Genomic DNA, 19,100 nt, shown 5'->3' on the forward strand with positions numbered 1-19,100 from the left:
GCCGCAGAGCAACTAAGCCCGTGTGTCACAACTACTGAGCCCACGTGCTGCAACTACTGAAGCCTGCACACCTAGAGCCCCTGCTTCGCAACAAGAGAAGCCACTGCAATGAGAAGCCTGCGCACTGCAACGAAGAGTAGCCCCTGATCACCGCAACTAGAGAAAGCCCACGTGCAGCTACGAAGACCCAGTGCAGCCAAAAATAAATAAAATTAAAAAGAAAAGATACATGCACTCCTATGTTCATAGCAGCACTATTCACAATAGTCAAGACATGGAAACAACCTAAATGTCCATCAACAGATGAATGGATAAAGAAGATGTGGTACATATATACAGTGGAATACTACTTAACCATAAAAAAGAACGAAATAATGCCATTTGCAGCTACACGGCTGGACCTAGAGATTATCATATTAAGTGAAGTAAGTCAAAAAGAGAAAGACAAATTCCATATGATATCACTTATATGTGGAATCTAAAATATGACACAAATGAACCTACTTATGAAACAGAAACAGACTCACAGACATGGAGAGCAGATCTGTGGTTGCCAAGGGGGAGGGAGGGTGGTGGAGAGATGGATTGCGAGTTTGGGGTTGGCAGATGCAAACTATTATATATAGAATGGATAAACAACAAGGTCCTACTGTATAGCACAGGGAACTATATTCAATATCCTGTGAAAAACCATATGGAAAAGAATATTGAAAAGAACGTATATATATAACTGAATCACTTTGCTGTACAGCAGAAATTAACACTACATTGTAAGTCAACTATACTTCAACAGGGCTTCCCTGGTGGCACAGTGGCTAAGAATCCACCTGCCAATGCAGGGGACATGCGTTCGAGTCCTGGTCCGGGAAGATCCCACATGCCGCGGAGCAACTAAGCCCGTGCGCCACAACTACTGAGCCTGCGCTCTAGAGCCCTCGAGCCACAACTACTAAAGCCCGTGTGCCACAACTACTGAAGCCCACGTGCGTAGAGCCTGTGCTCCGCAACAAGAGAAGCCACCACAATGAGAAGCCTGCGCACCGAAATGAAGAGTAGCCCACACTCGCCGCGACTAGAGAAAGCCTGCACGCAGCAATGAAGACCCAACGCAGCCAAAATTAATTAATTAATTAATTAATTATAAAAGAAACTATACTTCAATTAAAAAAATACTTTAAAAATGTCCCTTTTCTGACCGCCTTTCCCTCCTGCCCTCTGATCTTCAGAGGCTCACTGTATTTGATTCTAACTAGTCTCCTAGGGCCTCCCTGCCCAGTTTTGAACTCACGATCCTTCTCTGGATGCTCTAATTACCCCTGCTCCTTGACCCTAGGCAATTCATGTCCAAGCAGACAAGCCATGGCCAAGGATCAACCCAGTGGTCTGTCTTCTGCTTTTGCTCCGGGGGTGCTGGTATCTGCTACATAAGTGTCTGGTTGTGTTGAGGTTGCCACTGCCTGATCTTGGTCTTCCGCCTCTGCTGAGTTGTTAGGTGATCTATCTCACTCCTATATCTATAAATGGCATTTCTAAAACTTGACAGTTGTTATAAATCTCCTTAATCCAACAAATTATCCCTCAACAACATTCATCCCTACTCTATCAAGGAAATAGAGACTGCCAGGCATGAAATCCCTCTCACACCTTACACCTCCTACAAACTAAATTCACATCCCCTCCCATCCTGCCTTCCCTCTACTCCAAGGGATGTCTCCATTACTTTCCAAGCTTTGTCTATCTACTTGTCCTCCATATTCCTTGCTCAGTCAAGAAATTCAAGCTATTTAGCATGCTATGAAAAGTTTTCACAATCTCCCCCTACCTTCCCTCTCAGCCTCAAACCCCTCTGCTACTGTACATGAAATGAGTATGCTCCTCATTCGCAAAGTGCACCGTGGGATTCCTGATCTTGAGCAAATTCATTCATTCATTGGGAGCCTATATTCACTAGGTCACAATCTCACAGAAATGACTTGATTCCCCATGACTATTCTTCCCTCTTCTCATCTTGGAGAATCATTTCTCTTTTCTACCCACTCAGCTCTTCTGTGCTCTTGTGTGAGGTTATGGACTTGCCCTAATTAAGAAAAATGAAGCATCAGCTTCCACACTCCTGGGCCACCTGCCCTCTCTTCCTACCGCCACCCCTTTGAGAAGAGTAAGACAGGGTATCTCCTTAATCTTCAGGCACCATGATGTCTGACTCTAGATGAAATTTTAAGGCAATCGAATTAGTACTGGCACCCTCCTCCCTCCAGGGACCTGCTGTCACCCACCCCCAGCCTCTATATTCTTCCACAGGCCTCTCGCTGCTTAGACTCAATAACCCCTTTCTCCGGTCCGGCGCTTTCTAACGCACACACACAGAGCCCAGGATCCCCTCCTCCTGGAGAACTGGAATCACATGGTAGCAGGTCAAAATGTCTCCTGCACTCCCCATGGTCCAGACCGAGCAATGGGATTTGGTGTGGGTGTCACTGGTATGACTGGTAGGGAAGGCCCTTTTCACGGGGTGCTGGCCTGATCCTGAAGGCACTGCTCAGCTGAGGAATGAATGGCATCAGTAATGCTGGAGAAATCCCTCAAGGGGCAGCCCCAGCCACTGCTTAGAACACCAGCAAACCAAGGGCACCCAAAAAATGAAAGAAAAAAATTGAGACCAGAATTTGATAGTTTATAAATATATATTTTGAAAGTATAATCATGTACTTACTTGTAGTTGCTTCCGGGTTTAATATTTTCATTTTGAATTATACACGGAGAATGGGGCACCACAGTCTTATCGGGGTTCAGAGCCTTTAGGCTTCATCTCGCCTAGACTGGGAGAAAGGCCTCTAATGACTTGCCCTTGGGGTCTGCCTCTGGCCCTGTTCTATTCAACCTTTTAAACTACCACTTGGAGACAGTTGTCCACCGAGTCTCACAGGTCAAAATTTAATGAGGATAAACACGAGGGCTTGCTGTTGGGTCCAAGATAACCACTGCAAACATCTAAAGTGAAGAAGCACAGCTTGGGCAATAACAGAACATGTAAAGGCTTAGGGGCTTCCGAGGGCAGCGGCTTCATACTAAACTGAGAGCACGGTGTAACCACCAAAACTAGAGGCCCCAAGGACACGGGGGTGGAGAGGGGACTCCAAACTACACGACACAGGTTTAGAAGAAACTGAGGGCGCTTAGCCCGAAGAAGCCTCCGTTGTCTTCAGTTACCCGAAGGCCTGATGGGGGAGCAGAATTATACTTGTTTAGTGGAAGGACAGGGTGTGGGTGCTGAAATTGATACAGGATCCTAGAGGCGTGAGCCTGGAGATTCAGTGGCTTTGCTTATGGAAGTCTTCACTTGCGTTTCCTCTCTCCTCCATGTTGCCATTTAAAACAAAAATAAGAAAAATCTTTCTCAATGCCTTTTTTTACATATATATAAAATTATCTATTCATTTATTTATTTTTGGCTGCATTGGGTCTTCGTTGCTGTGCACAGGTTTTCTCTAGTCGCGGTGAGTGGGGGCTACTCTTCGTTGCGGTGTGCGGGCTTCTCATTGCAGTGGCTTCTCTTGTTCCGGAGCGCGGGCTCTAGGCGTGCGGCCTCAGTAGTCGTGGCTCATGGGCTTTAGAGCGCAGGATCAGTAGTTGTGGTGCATGGGCTTAGTTGCTCTGCAGCATGTGAGATCTTCCTGGACCAGGGATTGAACCCGTGTCCCCTGCATTGGCAGGCGGATTCTTAACCACTGTGCCACCAGGGAAGTCCTGCTTTCTTTTTAAAACTATTTATTTTTTATTGAAGTATAGTTGAAGTGCAATATTATATGTTACAGGTGTACAATATAGTGATTCACAATTTTTAAAGTTTATACTCCATTTAGTTATTATAAAATATTGGCTATATTCCCTATGTTGTACAGTATATCCTTGTAGCTTATTTCATACATTATAGTTTGTACTTCCCAACCCCCTAACCCTATCTTGTCCCTCCCCTTCCCTCTCCTCACTAGTACCCATTACTTTATTCTCTATATCTGTCTCTTTCTTTTCTGTTACATTCACTAGCTTGTTGTATTTTTTAGATTCCACAAATAAGTGATATCATACAGTATTTATCTTTCTGTCTGACCTATTTCACTTAGCATAATATCCTTCAAGTCCATCCTTATTGTTGCAAATGGCAAAATTTCATTCTGTTATATGGCTGAGTAGTATTCCACTGTATATATATACCACATCATCTTTATTCATTCATCTGTTGATGAGCACTTAGGTTGCTTCCATACTTGGCAATTGTAAATAATGCTGCTATGAACATTGGGGTACACGTATCTTTTCAAATTAGTTTGTGTTTTTTTCGGATATATACCCAGGGGTGGAATTGCTGGATGGTATGGTGGTTCTATTTTTAGTTTTTTGAGAAACCTCTATATTGTTTTCCACAGTGGCTGCACTAACTTACATTCCCACCAACAGTGTACTGTTTTCTCCACATCCTCACCAACATGTTCTTTGTGTTCTTTTTGATGCCAGCCATTCTGACAGGCGTGAGGTGATATCTCATTGTGGTTTTGATTTGCATTTCCCTGATGATTAGCCATGTTGAGCATATTTTCATATGCCTGTTGGCCATCTGCATGTCCTCTTTGGAAAAATGTCTCTTCAGTTCTTCTGCCCAATTTCTAGTCAGTTTGTTTTTTTGACGTTGAGTTGTATGAGCTGTTTATATATTTTGGATGTTAATCCCCTATTGGTCATATCATTTGCAAATATTTTCTCCCATTCTGTAGGTTGTCTTTTCATTTCGTTTATGGTCTCCTTTTCTGTGCAGAAACTTTTATGTTTATTTAGGTCCCATTTGTTTACTTCTGCTTTTATTTCCTATGCCTTAGGACAGATCCAAAAAAATATTGCTACAATTTATGTCAAAGAGTGTTCTGCCTATGTTTTCCTCTAGGAGTTTTATGGTTTCCAGTCTTACATTTAGGTCTTTTACCATTTTGAGATTATTTTCGTATATGGTGTTAGAGAACATGTTGCTATTTCTTGAAGGGGCTCTTGCAGAGGCGAAGTGAACATCTACATTGACTTGACCTTAAAGCCCTCATTATTTCTTGCCTGAATTCCTGCAGCAGCAGCCCCCTAACTTGCATCTGCCTGCTCTCTCACTCCCCATCACTGGCAGAATCACCGTTCTAAAACTTGATGCAGTCCTTCTGGGCGGCTTCGCCTTCCTTCCCAGTCTTGTCTCTCTCCACAACCCACTGCCCTCTGTGCTGCAGACCACAAAGTACCCCTTTAGATTCGTTTACAGACCTAGTCTCCTCTGCTCGGAAAAAACCGGCCACCCCTTTGTAGATGGTAGCTCTAGTTGTTTCCTTGACAGAGCCCTTCTTGATCCCTTGGCCAAGTAATACTGTCAGCTCCTGCTTTGAGCCTCCTCAATGAACCCTGACAGGCCTCTCACTCCACTCACTCCTGACAGGCCTCTCACTTACCTCACTCCATTTAGGTCTTTCCTCGCCTTTGTACTGCAAGTCCCTCCGGGGCAGATCCTGCCTGAGTTTATCCATTTTGTATCCTTAGCACCTGTCACAAAACCCGGACTATAGGAAGAACTCAGTAAATGGCTGATGGAATTAATGAGGAGACTTCTCTTTCCTAATTCTTTCAGCAATAGGCACACAGTTCTTGTAGTAAGAATTAGTCCTTTTTAAAAAATGTTAAAACAACACTTTGGGGGCAGCTTCCTGCCCATCCAAGACCCCTGAGAGTACTTCCCTGACCCCCTGAGAGTGGCAGAGACCCTAAGAACGACACAGAGCACTAAGATGTGACTGGACAGGCCTAAAAAAATGGTTCTTGTTTAGGAGGGTTCCAACCCCTTGAGGATCTACTGAAAAAACAGACCCCTTTCCTCAGGAAAATGCACATTCAGATACACAACTTTCTAACTTGGCTCCTGGACCCCCAGTACCTGCTATTCCCTAGGGCTTCCACATCCACCCTCCGCCCTAAGCCTCCTTCTTAGTCCCACAGCTCCACAGGTAAAGAACCCCCAACCCAGAGGCGCTGGCTTCTAACCAGCACTCAGAGCGTGGGGCCGGCCTGGGTGCTCTGGCTTCCTGGCAAGCCCCACTCGTCCGTCCTAGAGTGTTCTACTGCCCACTCCTGGCCTATGCCTGGGACCTCTATAGAGATGGTAGATGTTCCAAGAAGAAATGGAGAAGTTTCACCAAAGGTGGGGTGCGGGGGAGGGGGGCAGGGAACAAGAGGACAGTTCAAAACAAAACAAACCCCAGTCACTAAAAGGGGTTTATTCAGCTCCTAATTATTCAGCTCCTCTTCTGGGCAGCTGTATCTCCTCATTATCTAGTTAATACCACCAAACATAAGGAAGAAGAAGTGAGTAATGGCCCAAGTGTTTCTTTTATTACCAAAAACAATTGTTACGCACATACTCAGTGCCTCCAATCCCATCCCTGAGGATGACCATGAAAGTCCTTGGGGTTTGCAGGAGGAACCATTTAGAGGGAAATGCCTTGGCTGGTTGTGAGGAAAGGGCCCTTGCAGGGATCAGTTACATGTCACCCCCGGGCCTAAGGACCCCTAAAGACAGGAATGGATGTGAGTTGATTATGGATTTCAATCACTCTTCTAGCACGTCTGGGGGTTAGGGTTAAGCCTGACACTAGCCCCCTCTACAAGAACACACACAACCAGGGTGCCCCCCCAAAGGATCCAAACTCCTCAGGATCCCCACAGAATGTGGCCTGGCACAAAAGGGAAGTCCCTCAGTCTGCCGAATGATGCAAGCCGGGTCCAGAGTGGACCGCACCGCTCTCAGCACCACTCCTCAAGGCATCCATTGGCAAGGGCTGCCCACTAGGGGCACTGCCACCAGCCCGGCTCAAACCCCAGCTGGGGTCTGGGGCAGCAACGGTCAGGGTCTGCAGCCTTCACACTATCTGGACTTGTGGCTCCTCAGCTACTCCCTGAAGCTCTTCCATGACGCCCCCGGAGCGGGGCTCAGAGGCTGGAGGTGGCTCTCCCGGGGCTTCAGACAGCACATAGTAGACAATCTCTCGCTCACCTTGGGCGCTGGTCTGATTCACCACGTGGATGACAGAGCTAGAAGTGTCCTGAGAGGCCGAGAGGGCTGTCCCCTCACCACCCCCACCTTCCTCTTCCTCTTCAGCCTCTTCCTGGGGTCCTGGCTCCCCTGGCACTGTTTCTAGAATGATGCCCTGCAGGCTGCTCTCATTCAGTGATGCTCCCAGGCCCGATCCCTCTGGTGGCTGCCGCAGCAATTGCTGTGTCAGCTCTACACTCTCATAGCGAACCAGCTGCAGCCGCATGTAGCCGTCTTCATGCTCCTTGTACCTGGTGAAGGAGGAGCACAGAGGGCAGCAAACAAGGGCAGGGGGAGGCAGAAACGGCCTGGAGATTGGCGAGGTAAGGGACAAATATGGGGGAAAGCAGCAGCTCTGGGATTCTAAGTGATGGAGGTAAAAGACAAAAGAGGTCTTTATTGGAATATTTAGAAGAAAAGGCAAGAAGGATCATTACTCAAAAAGGAAAGGGAGGGGAGGGAAGGGGAGAGGGAGGAATTATCTGTACTGGACAGTAGTGTTGTCAAAGGATTTATGAGCAGGCCATGGAGCTACAGATTAGGACCCTTGGGCTCACACCCTGGTTCCGGCTACAGGGCTTTGGGCGCCATTTACTGTTTTTGGCATCGTACCTTGAATTCAAAAATCAGAAAAATAATCTTTGCCCCACCACTATTCTCGAGGTTCCTTGAACCTAAATGGAGATGGTGGACATCAAAGCACCATCAAATTCAAGGTCTCTAAATTGTTAAAAGGTATGAAGAAAAAGTGTGGGAATCTGGGAGGAGCATACCGAAAACGGGGGTGCCCTGAGGGCCACTTGAACTGATGTTTCTTGCGAAGGTGCACGGTGAGGTTGTTGCCCCTCGTGAAGCATTTGTCACACACATGGCATCTGTATCTCGGCTCTGAGTCTCCCTGGGGGGGAGGGGAGGGAGAGTGAGGCTAGATTCCCCCTGAACCCCAGGCTCCCCGACACTTCTGCTGGCCCTTCCCCACCATCAGCCCCACTCACTTCATGCACTTTTCGGTAATGGGACTTGATAGAGCAGAGCGACCGGGCACTGAAGGTGCAGTTCTCGAAATCACACCTGTAGGCTGGCTCCTTGCTATGGGTATCCAGGTGCTTCCGGAGGTCGATCAGATTCTTGCAGCTGCCGAGAGAGGTCAGGAGGGGTCAGAGGGCATGGGGGACCCTGAAACACAAGTTTTCTGATTTCCAGTCCCCGTTTCCCTTTACCTGTAGTCACAATAGTCACATTTAAAGGGTCGGTCCTCGCTGTGGCGAAAGCGCATGTGGTTTCGGAGGGAGGATGGCAGTGGGCAGGTCATGTCGCACAGAGGGCACTTGTAGTGGTTCACTGAGGAGCAGAGAGGAGGCTGTGATCCGAGGGCTAGTGGAAGCTTGGAGGGTGGGCCGGGACGAGAGGCGTGGCCAGCTACTCACCATGGTTACGCATGTGGTCCCGCAGCAGCCGCTCCGTGGCAAATCTCTTGGAACAGTGAGAGCACTGGAAGTGTTGCTCTGTGGTGGGGCGGGCAGAAGAGAGGGTGGGTTGTGAGGGATGGTGGAGAGGCACAGAGAGGAGAGCAAGCTGGGAGAGGGGAACCATCCCAGGCAGAAGGGAACCACCAGAGGAGGAGCGGGGAGCTTAGGGAACTATGGACGGACATAGTATCACAGAAAGAGCATGGGACTTGGAGTTGAGAAGCTGAATTAGAATTCCGGCTTGACCACTTACTAGCTGTGTGATCTCAGGTAAGCGATTTAACCTCTCTGAGCCTCAGTTTCCTCATCTGCCAAAAGCGTGGACAAGAGGCCTACCTCATGGGGCTGCTGCTAGGATTCACTGAGATAAGAGCTGTGGCACACAGTAAGCATGGAATAACAACGTCTAATGAGTCTCTATCAGCAGAGACTGTGGTAGGTGACTGAGCCCTTAAGGTAGACGCAGCCAACTTGCAGATACCTTCAGGGGTCCCCTCTCCTGGGAATGTGCCCCCGACCTCCACTCCAAGCCTGCACCCATGCCCCTGCTCCGACCGCTTACGATCCAACGAGGTCTGGCGACGGATGTGATCTAAGAACTTGGTGTTGTTGGCAAACATGCCCCCGCAGGTGGGGCAGGCCACCACCTTCTCCTGGGTATGGCTACGGAGGTGCTCTCGAAGCTTAAAGCGGTCCTTGAAGGTGCACGTACAGCCTGGGAAGGAAGGTCCAGTCAGGTCCAGCTACAAACCCTCAGAGTAGGCTCTGGTACCCCCACGTCTCTCCAGTCAGCAGCCAACCTTGCCCTGCAGGACTGGTCCCACCCCTAGCTGCCCTGGCCCCTTAGCAACCCCAAGGTTTCTTTAGAGGTCAGAAATTAAAGAGTGGCCCTACCTTTCCAGCCACACAGCACCACGTGGTTGTCCTTGCCGACTGCCTGGTATTCACAGCACAGGCTGTGCGCTTCCACATGCCGATAGAACCACTCGGGATTGTCGAAGGAGCTCTGTGCCAGGAGCAACTTGGGGTAAGGACTGAGGGTGGGTGGAGGGACTCTTACCCCTAGGTGTCCAAAGGGGGCTTCTCGGCTCTCTCCCAAATTAACTTGGTGGGGATAGGAAAGTTTGAGCAAGGGGGCTACCCAGAAATGTAGGAGGGCTGCTAGCGGGAACCTCAGGAATACAGGGCATCCCTGAAAGCCCACGAGCCACAACTCCTCCTCCTGAGAGGGTCAAGGCATCTTTAGTTGAGATCCCCAACTTCCCTCCACCCCTATTACTGGCTCTGCCTGCTGACCTCACAGTGTTCCCACAGACACAGGAAGTGGTCAGGGATGTCAGGGATGAGGTTGCGGCTCTGGAAGTCCAGGACGCAGGGGCTGAGGTCGGCCTGGCTCTGCAGGGCCTGCAGCCCGCACTGTTTCAGCTTGGTGTGGTAGCAGTGGAAGTAGACATGGCGCACAAGATCAGCAGAACTGTCCAGAGAACAAAAGCCGCACTCCTGCCACAAGCAGGAGAATTCTTCCTCTGCAAAAAGGGGTTTAGAAGGAAGAGTCTGATACTTTCCAGAGCTCTCCGTCCACTTAGCAGCAAGGGAGGATGCCAGACTGACCTGGTATGCCAGGAATTCACTCAGCAAATACTAGTATTTAATGACCACTAACTGTGTGCCAGGCACCAGGGATACAACGACGAGTAAAAAAGAGTCCCAGTCTTTGTCCTCGTACAGCTTTCAGTCAGGGAGAAAAAAAACATCAAATAATCACATGTATAAATATTAGACTGCAACCAGGTGGAGGGGAAGTGCGGTCTAGGTAGGGGGACAGTGTGTGCATGTCCCAGTGCCAGTGACTCAGAGACAGCAGGTGTGGCTGGCATTTGCTACAGTGGCTCCGAGTTTCTGCTGTTCCCGAGAACCTGAGACACCTCCCACTCCTTCCTGTCAAACCGCAAGTCCTTCTTTCCCCCATATGCTGCCCAAGATCGGCCTTCCCCAGGATGGACTATTCCCTAGGACTATTCAATTCCACTTCCTGTCTCTCTAGCATCTGTCTAAGCACCAAATTTCCACTGCTTTATAAGGGTTTACTTGTTTTGAAAAGTAGATATTTTTAAAAATAATCCCCTAATTTCTCTTCTGTATAAATATTACTTGACTTTTGAAGCTATGAGTTATAGTCCGCAGTCACTAGACTCAAAACAGAATTTGAGGTGGGGGAAGGAGAGGTGTCTCTATACCTTCTGTAGAACAGAGTTTTTCAAACTGTGTTGTGACCCATTAGTGGGTAGTGAAATCAGTTTAGGGGACTGCAAATCACACTTTTTTTTAATGAAAGAGAATAAGATAGAACAATTCAGAGAGAATTTAATAAAGGCAAGTATTGTTTTTAGTATTTTTTAACTTTTGTGTACAGGGTTGTGATATAAGTAAGATGTATTCCTAACTGGTGGTCACAGTAAAAAAAAAAAAAAAAAAATTGAAAGACACTACCAGAGAGTGAAAAAAGCAGCTTGCCAACAGCTTGTACAATATGATCCTTTTCAAAAAAATAAAATCATATCTATCTAATTTATGTATACACATGCAGAGAGATGCGGTATGCGGGCCTCTCACTGTTGTGGCCTCTCCCATTGCGGAGCACAGGCTCCGGACGCGCAGGCCCAGTGGCCATGGCTCACGGGCCCAGCCGCTCCACGGCATGTGGGATCTTCCCAGACCGGGGCACGAACCCGCGTCCCCCGCATCGGCAGACGGACTCCCAACCACTGCGCCACCAGGGGAGCCCAGTAATTGACTTTTGATGGCAGGATGGCAGATTCATTCCATATATCCTTGTTGAATGAGTTTTCTGTAATGAGTCTACAGTGCTTTTATAAACAAAGCAAAAAAAAAGCACAATTAGGAAAATAAACCACCACTCTTGCCGGCTGCCTTCCCCCTGTGCAGCAAGGAAAATCAGCTTTTCCACCAACCCTCAAGCTCTTTCCCCTGCTGTGTCCTGTTTCCTTACCCAGCGGGTCCTCCTCCTCCTCCTCCTCCTCCTCCTCCTCCTCCTCCCCGGAGCCCTGCAGGTGCTGCTGCAGGTGCTGAGTGACGTGCTCGCAGAACTCCTCCATGGCTGAGCACACAAAGGAGCAGGACCCCCACTCACACTGTAGCCCCAGGTTCTCCTTCCGAGGAACTTTCCCAGGGGGCGGCATGGCCTTCACCCTATAGAGGGGGAGGAAGAAATCAGCAGCTGCCAGGATTCCACCCAAGTGCTGTTGGGCGTAAGCAGCTGGGCGGGCAGCCGGCCTAGACCCAGAAGACATTTTCCAGTGGCCCGTGACAAACTCCATGCTTTTTCAATAAGGACAGAGTAGCAGTTCCGTAAACCCCTGGAAGCTGTCTGCTGTTCTTGGGAAAGGAGAATACAAACTAACATTACTGAGCATGTGCCAGGCTCTAAGCTAACAACTTCAACAGACATTTTTTCAAGGAGCTTCAGAGCAACCCGCCAAGAAGGAATTACTCCTACAGGAAGCAGAACAATGCTCAGGTTCAAAAAGAAGGCTTTGGGGAATGACCCAGGGTTCAAATCCAGACGCCTCTGTCCACCACCTACTTAGCTGTGAGACCCTGGCCAAGTAACTTAACCCTTCTACTCCTGAACATCCTCATCTTCAGAATGGAGTAACAAGCCCTTTTGCTTTTAATTTCACACTTACTATACGCCAAGCACCTACTAAGCACTTCATTTGCCTTGTGTCATTTAATTACCAACACCACCCTATGAGGTAAGCACTATTTTTAACTTCATTTGTAGATAAGGGCCTAAGGCTTGGAGAGGTTAACTGGTTTGACCAAGATCACACACTAGTGTGGTCGGGTCAGGTGAGGCTGACTCCAAAGTCCACATTCTTTCCTATGCACACAGATGACCTTAGAAGCTCCTTATTTCTTACTGTATCGTAAGTCCCCTGCCAGACTTACAAAGTGCCGTACAAACTCCCTTTGCCTAACCTATCCAGTGCTTTACTCCACCATGGCCCTAACATCCTCTGAACAACAGTGCAGATTCCACTTCACGTAAGAGGCGGTTACCTGTCCAGTTTATACTGGGTGTACACAGTGCTAGGCACACTTAGGCATGTAACAAATATTTGCTGAAGAAAGCTGAATAAAAAAACTAAAGGTTCTCAAACTTTAATATGCACACAAATGCAGAGGTTTCCAGCCCCTCCCCTAAAGGTTTGGATCCGGGAAGGCTGGGTTAGGCCTAGAAATATGCTCTCTTAACTCAGCACTCCAGTTCTGGTGGGGCTTCCAGGAACAGAGTTTGAGGAACAACAAAAGAACAGTTTCCCTCGTTAAAGCAAAACACAGGGACTTCTAGTGGTTAAGAATCTGCCTGCCAATGCAGAGGACATGGGATGGAGCCCTGATCCGGGAAGATCCCACATGCTGCAGAGCAACTAAGCCCCTGCACCACAACTACTGAGCCTGCGCTTTATAGCCCTATAGCTATAGCGTGGCTATAGCTCTATAGCCACGACTACTGAGCCCACGCGCTGCAACTACTGAAGCCCGCATGCTCTAGGGCCTGTGCTCTGCAACAAGAGAAGCCACCGCAATGAGAAGCCTGCGCACCACAAAGAAAAGTGTCCCTCCCAGCTCGCCGCAGCTAAGAGAAAGTCCGTGAGCAGCAACGAAGACCCAACGCAGCCAAAAATAAAAAAAAATTAAAAAAAACAAAAAAACCCACAGAATGACAGATGATACTGCAAGCAAAATCTCTGGGGTTAGAAAAGACACTAATAGGCCCTGACTCTGTCCCCTGAGGGTCACCTCTTCCTGAGGATTCTCACTGATTCTTGCTGTCCCCACTGTGGTAACCTGAGAGGGAGCGGGGGCATTGCTCCTGCTGGCCTTCCTGAAACAGGTGGGAACTCTGAAAAAGAACTTTACTACATACTAAGGAAAAAAACTCAGAAAACACAAAATGCACAACATCTTTCATAGCTACAACTGTAAGAACCTACTATATCTAACTGCTTACCAAAGAAACCCCTTTTAAATCCACAGCCTTTGCCTCTCCTCTGAGAAGAAGCCAGCTACCTTTGACACTCTGGGGTGTGAGTACTTGGGGTTGCTGAACTCTTGGTAGACTAATAGTGAAGCCCTATTAGGAGAAAATGTGGACTACTTTTACAATTTGGGGGTAGAAGAAGTAGGGAAAGCCTTCCTAGGTCAGACATAGCAGTCCAAACCTCCTATACTACCTTCAGGATCAAGTCCACTTAGCACAGCATGCAAGGCTCTTCTCCAACTGGCCGCAACTTACTTCTCCAGGAGCTGGGTAAGGGAACTAACACATGAGGGCCTACCACGTGTCAGCCCTGTGCTGAGTCCTCTTCCAAACTTCATTCACTTCATTTGGTGTAAGAGTGCCCTGATTCTAATCCAAAGGTCGTACCCTTCCTCCCACACCTATCCATTTACTCCCTCTTTCTCTCTGAGTCAGTAATCTTTGTCCCTAAACATACTACATTCTCCTAAAACGCTCTGCCTGAGAAACCTCTACTCATTTGCTTCAAGTCCAAATGCCCCCTGCTTGGTGACCCCTCTCCCAATTCACCCAGGTACAGCTGACATATCCCCCCTCCTGCCTCCACAGCACTCGGTACACACCTCCATCCAACCACCTGTTACAATGGAACAGAATGCGTGTCCCCTAGATGAGGAGCTTCTCAGGGCAGAGCCCATCTCTTCTTCACTTCTCATTCCCAGCATTAGCCCAGAGCTTTGTACTCTTGGGAAACTCAATAAATGTGGGGATATGATTATATCCCAGGAAGCGTTCCTAAACTACCCCGCCCCTCAAATCACTCTCGCCTTTCGGTTTGATGGTTAGCATAGTTGAAACCAGAAAAGCTCAACCCTATTTTTTCTGCTGCCCTTGGTCACTCATGGTTGTTTTGTGTTCTACTCTCATCTACCCAACTGGACAATATTAGCTGCTTCTGAGCAGATACCATATCACGCCTGTGTCCCTCTACTGTGTCCAGCACAATGCTGAGCACAAATATTCTAAACACATACCTGTTGTTAGACTGTGGATAAGGCCCAGGAAGCAGGCTATCTAGATATCTAGAATGACTTGAAATTTAGGTAAAGCTCCCTGAATCCCTCTTTCACCATCCCCCAGCGTTCTTTACTTTCTTTCCCTGTACGCTGCTTGTTTCTACCCTGGGAAGCTGTAGGACAAAGTGACTATTTGGTCACCACTCCTCTTTCCGTAGGCAAGGGATGCAAATGAGGCAACCTGTATAAGGAAAGGGTGCTGGACCAGCTGTCAGAAGACCTGGGCTCAAGCTTCCTGTCTCAATGAGTTTGCTCAGCCTAGAAAAATATAACACCTGTTAACTATCTACTATATGCCAAGCACTGTTTTAAGTATATGTATAAAAACTCATTAACACAACAACCCTACTGAAGTAGGTACCATTATTACCCACTTCGCAGATGAGGAAATGGCCCAGAAAGGTTAAATAATTTACCCAAGATCAAAGCTAGAAAATGATGGAGACAGATTTCAAAGCCAGGGAGCTTGGCTCCGTTCTCCTCCTACATCAGACTGTCTTACCTCTTCATGTCTGATTCCTTCCTCCCCACAAACATCATATCCAAATACACAATACCCAAAGCATGTTTTATTGAGTGGCTATTTTGTCAGTTTCCTCCAATAAGCTGTGAGCTCCTAGAAAGCCTGGTCTGTGCTGTGTTCAGTTCTAACTGCAGGGCCACCACGTACCTACTACAACCTCTTTTAATGTTTAAGTAAATCTGTTAACTTATTACTTTACTTTTGGACAAATCACCTAGCTTCTTTGAACCTGTTTCCTTAAATGTGAAACAGGATACTAATATCACAGCAGTGGATGATGGATTCAACAGATCTGATGAGAAAGTTCCAACATTTACTAGCTATGTGACCTCAGGCAAGTTACTTAAGCCCGGGTTTCCCATGTAGCATGGGAATAATCATGCCTGTCTCATTGAACTGATTTATGGATTAAACCAGATAATGGATATTAAAATGCCTAGCATAACACACCGCCACAACTCAACAAGTGTTGGCTCTTCGTATCCTTGCTTCTAAGGATGAGATGATCTAAGCACGAATTCTACAAAAAGATCAACAAAAGGAAAGCCCGAAGGATTCCTAACCCTTCCTTTCATCAGGAGTCATAGTAAGAAGCAATCAGCAAATACCTGAGTATAAATTGTAACGCAAAACACCGAATGAACCCTGAATGATGTTCAAGAAAGGAGGGACCCAGATCCGGAACCTCCTAAGGACTCACAATGTGGTCGAAGAGATAAGACTCTGACGTGTTAAGACAACGACCAAAACAAAGCGCCGGATGGGGGAAAGCTGAACAGGGAGAAATCCCAGTGGCAGGCGAAGCAGGGAAGACTTGCCCTAAGCGGTGAGGACCGGGCCCCTGGAGCACAGGTAGAGTTCGGAGAGAAAGAAGAAGACCGTTCCGGCGGGTAAACCTCTCCCTCTCAGCCCCGCAGGCTTCCCCCAAGGCGTGGCGGCGACCGTGTCTCAGCGGCAGCGAAGCCCCAGACGAGAGGTTCGAGTCGATGTTGGGGTCAAGGCGCTGCAGGCACCAGGCAGACCAGCGTGGCCGAACAGCAAGAGGGAGCCTCGCCTAAGCGACCGGGGAAGAGCCTGGCCTCGGCTGCCAGCCCAAAGCCCAGCCCGACGCTGCCCGGCAGAGCCCGGAACCCGCAGCTTACCGTCGATCAGTCTAGTCTGCTCCGGGATCTCTCCTGCTCTTCGCCCACCTCACACCGTCTCCGGGAGGGCGCTTGAGCGACGGCCAACGACAGCCAATCGCCGCTCTCGGATCCCTCTAACAACCAATCGCCCTTGCGACTGACGGAACTCATGCGCGACCAAAACACGGAAGGGGCGGGAGTGAGGGGCGGCGGGACGCGCGGAAAGGTACCGCTGCTGGCGCCGCGGTTCTCCTAGCGTGGCGCAAGCGGAGATCCCTAGGGCCCGAATTCCCCCAACTGCGCAGGCTCGGTCCACGGCACCCACTGGGCATGCGCAGAGCTCGGGCTGAGCGCAGAGAGGGGTCTCCGACCTTCTGTTGGTTATCAAGCTATCTGGCCGCGTGGGCGGTGAGGCAGAGGAACAGGTGGAGGAGACCGGGGAGGCGGAGGAGGAGGCATGCGAGGCTCCGTGCCCAGCACAGCAAGCCCCGCTCAGCCCGAACTGGGGGTGCTTCACCTTCTTAATCTTACTGTTTCTTAAATATCAGTATTCCTTGTGGCATCTCTTTCCCCTACACCTCACCTCCTGTGTCACCAGGCTCAGTGAATGACTCCTTCAAGTCAGAAACCTGGCGGTCATGGCTGATTCCTCCCTCACACGTAGCATCCAATGCATTGCCAAGTCCTGTAAATGCTACCCCCTTAAATACAGGATCTCTCATGTTCATCCCCCGTTCTTGATGTTCGCCGCCCCCTCTCTAGTCCATTAACAACGTCCATCCCGGATGTCTACACTGACCTAACTGGTTCCACTGCGGGCACTCGTACTTCCCTCCAAACCATTCTCGACGGAGCTCTCAAGTGATCTTTACAAAGAGCAAATCTGATCAAACCACCACCCTGCTTTAAACACTCAAAGTCATTCTGTTGTCCTCAGGACAAAGCCCCAAACCATACTGAGGCTTTCTAGACTGTTCAGCATCTGGGTCCTGCATACTTCTCTCCACCGTGTCTTGAGTGCTTCTCGAACTCACTCTCTGCTCTCCAGCCCCCACATTTCTTTCAGTTTCTCCACCACACCTAGCCGCCTTTCCTCCCCTGCCTTGTACTTGCTGTTTCCTCTGCCTGGAATAATCTTCCCTTTCTCCCCTTCCCACATATGTTTGATTCCTACTCATTCTTCTGGTCTCAACGAAGATGCTTCTTTTTCCTGGAAGTCTTCCTGGACATCCCTTTCCTGCATTTCCCCATTACAGCTCTATCATGCGGTATTGTATTTGCCTATTTATGTGTCTGCATTCTGCACTAGACTCAGTTCAGTGAGAGAGGGCAGGGATTGCGTGTGTTTTTCACGTTTATAACCCCATTGTTTAGCCTAGTGGCTGAAACTCAGTAAGGGTCCAAGACATATTTGTTTAAAAATTATGTACCTTAGTAAAGTTCATTGGGATTGATATTTACTGCGTTATATTTTCTAACCTAAATATAAACCTATATAATTTATATAATCAGAAAACACCTTACATGTTCAACATAAATAAAATGAACTTAAAGATGCCATTAAAAATAGCAGGGCTTCCCTGGTGGCGCAGTGGCTGAGAGTCCGCCTGCCGATGCAGGGGACACGGGTTCGTGCCCCGGTCCGGGAAGATCCCACATGCCGCGGAGCAGCCGGGCCCGTGAGCCATGGCCGCTGAGCCTGCGCATCCAGAGCCTGTGTTCCGCAATGTGAGAGGACACAACAGTGAGGCGCCTGCGTACCGCAAAAAAAAAAAATAGCAAAGCCAGGGACTTCACTGGTGGCACAGTGGATAAGACTCTGAGCTCCCAATTCCGGGGGACGGGTTTCCATCCCTGGTCAGGGAACTAGATCCCACATGCAGGCAGCAACTAAGGAGCCCTGTAGCTGCAATTAATGAGCCTGCCTGTCGCAACCAAGACCCGGCGCAACCACATAAATAAATACTTTTAAAAAATAGCAAAGACAGAGTAAAATCAGAATTTTGTGCATGAAGTTTGCTACTAACAACAAACAGTGAATTAAACTTTGTCCCTATTTTAAAATATAATTCAAGAGTAACAAAAATATGTTTTATCAACTTTATCCATTCAAAAGCACATAGGTATATTAATACTTCATAAAATGCCAACTGTATTTGAATTCAGATTTACACCATTAAAGATGGCCCTTAGCTTTAATTTAGCAATTTCATGAAGAAAAATCCATTCACTGAGCTGTGTAGACTCAAACAATATATAGAGAGCAAAAATTTCAGGACATCTCTGGAATCCACGCATGTTTCCAAATTTTGAAACGGTGTATTGCTGTCTAACATAGGTCACTTCCATCTCAATCTGCTTCTCTTGAAAACAAGACACAATTTTGGCTGGATAATTCAAGACACATCCTGATATTTGTTCTTTAAAAGCTGCCAGAAAGGGCTTCCCTGGTGGCGCAGTGGTTGAGAGTCCGCCCCAGTCCGGGAAGATCCCACATGCCGTGTAGCGGCCAGGCCCGTGAGCCATGGCCGCTGAGCCTGCGCATCTGGAGCCTGTGCTCTGCAATGGGAGAGGCCACAACAGTGAGAGGCCCGCGTACCGCAAAAAAAAAAAAAAAAGGCTGCCAGAAAATCTTAAAGCGTAATTCATACTCATCAAAAACTGTGGATCTCTTCTGAAAGTATAAAGTGAATTAGGTTATGTTTTGCGTTCATTTTCTTAAATCCCTATTTCTGAAATGTGATCAG

At 48.2% G+C, this 19,100-nt stretch overlaps 1 protein-coding gene across 2 annotated transcripts; it reads right to left on the reverse strand.

The window, feature by feature from the left end:
• Window positions 1-6,313: 6,313 nt before the first annotated feature.
• HINFP (histone H4 transcription factor) lies at window positions 6,314-16,436 on the reverse strand. Of its 2 annotated transcripts, none has more exons than XM_060017807.1 (10): window positions 16,372-16,436; window positions 11,594-11,793; window positions 9,880-10,109; window positions 9,478-9,589; window positions 9,146-9,298; window positions 8,542-8,619; window positions 8,335-8,455; window positions 8,110-8,248; window positions 7,888-8,012; window positions 6,314-7,365 (listed from the first exon to the last, which is right to left on the reverse strand). In XM_060017807.1, the coding sequence occupies exons 2-10, from the start codon at window positions 11,781-11,783 to the stop codon at window positions 6,942-6,944; spliced, it is 1,572 nt and encodes a 523-aa protein (XP_059873790.1). In that variant the 5' UTR covers window positions 11,784-11,793; window positions 16,372-16,436; the 3' UTR covers window positions 6,314-6,941. The 2 variants fall into 2 exon arrangements, with proteins under 2 accessions (XP_059873790.1, XP_059873789.1); XM_060017806.1 differs by having other exon boundaries at window positions 15,930-16,372.
• Between the last annotated feature and the right edge of the window lie 2,664 nt (window positions 16,437-19,100).

Source organism: Delphinus delphis, chromosome 8, assembly GCF_949987515.2.
Source record: "Delphinus delphis chromosome 8, mDelDel1.2, whole genome shotgun sequence".
NCBI lineage: Eukaryota > Metazoa > Chordata > Mammalia > Artiodactyla > Delphinidae > Delphinus > Delphinus delphis.

Coding starts and splice junctions, on each gene's coding strand:
- HINFP (XM_060017807.1), bottom strand. CDS start 11,783: ATGCCGCCCCCTGGGAAAGTTCCTCGGAAGGAGAACCTGGGGCTACAG. Junction 9,590..9,879: donor GTCTGTGGGAACACTGTGAG/GTCAGCAGGCAG, acceptor CTCCTGGCACAG/AGCTCCTTCGACAATCCCGA. Junction 8,249..8,334: donor TGTGACTATTGTGACTACAG/GTAAAGGGAAAC, acceptor CTCTCTCGGCAG/CTGCAAGAATCTGATCGACC.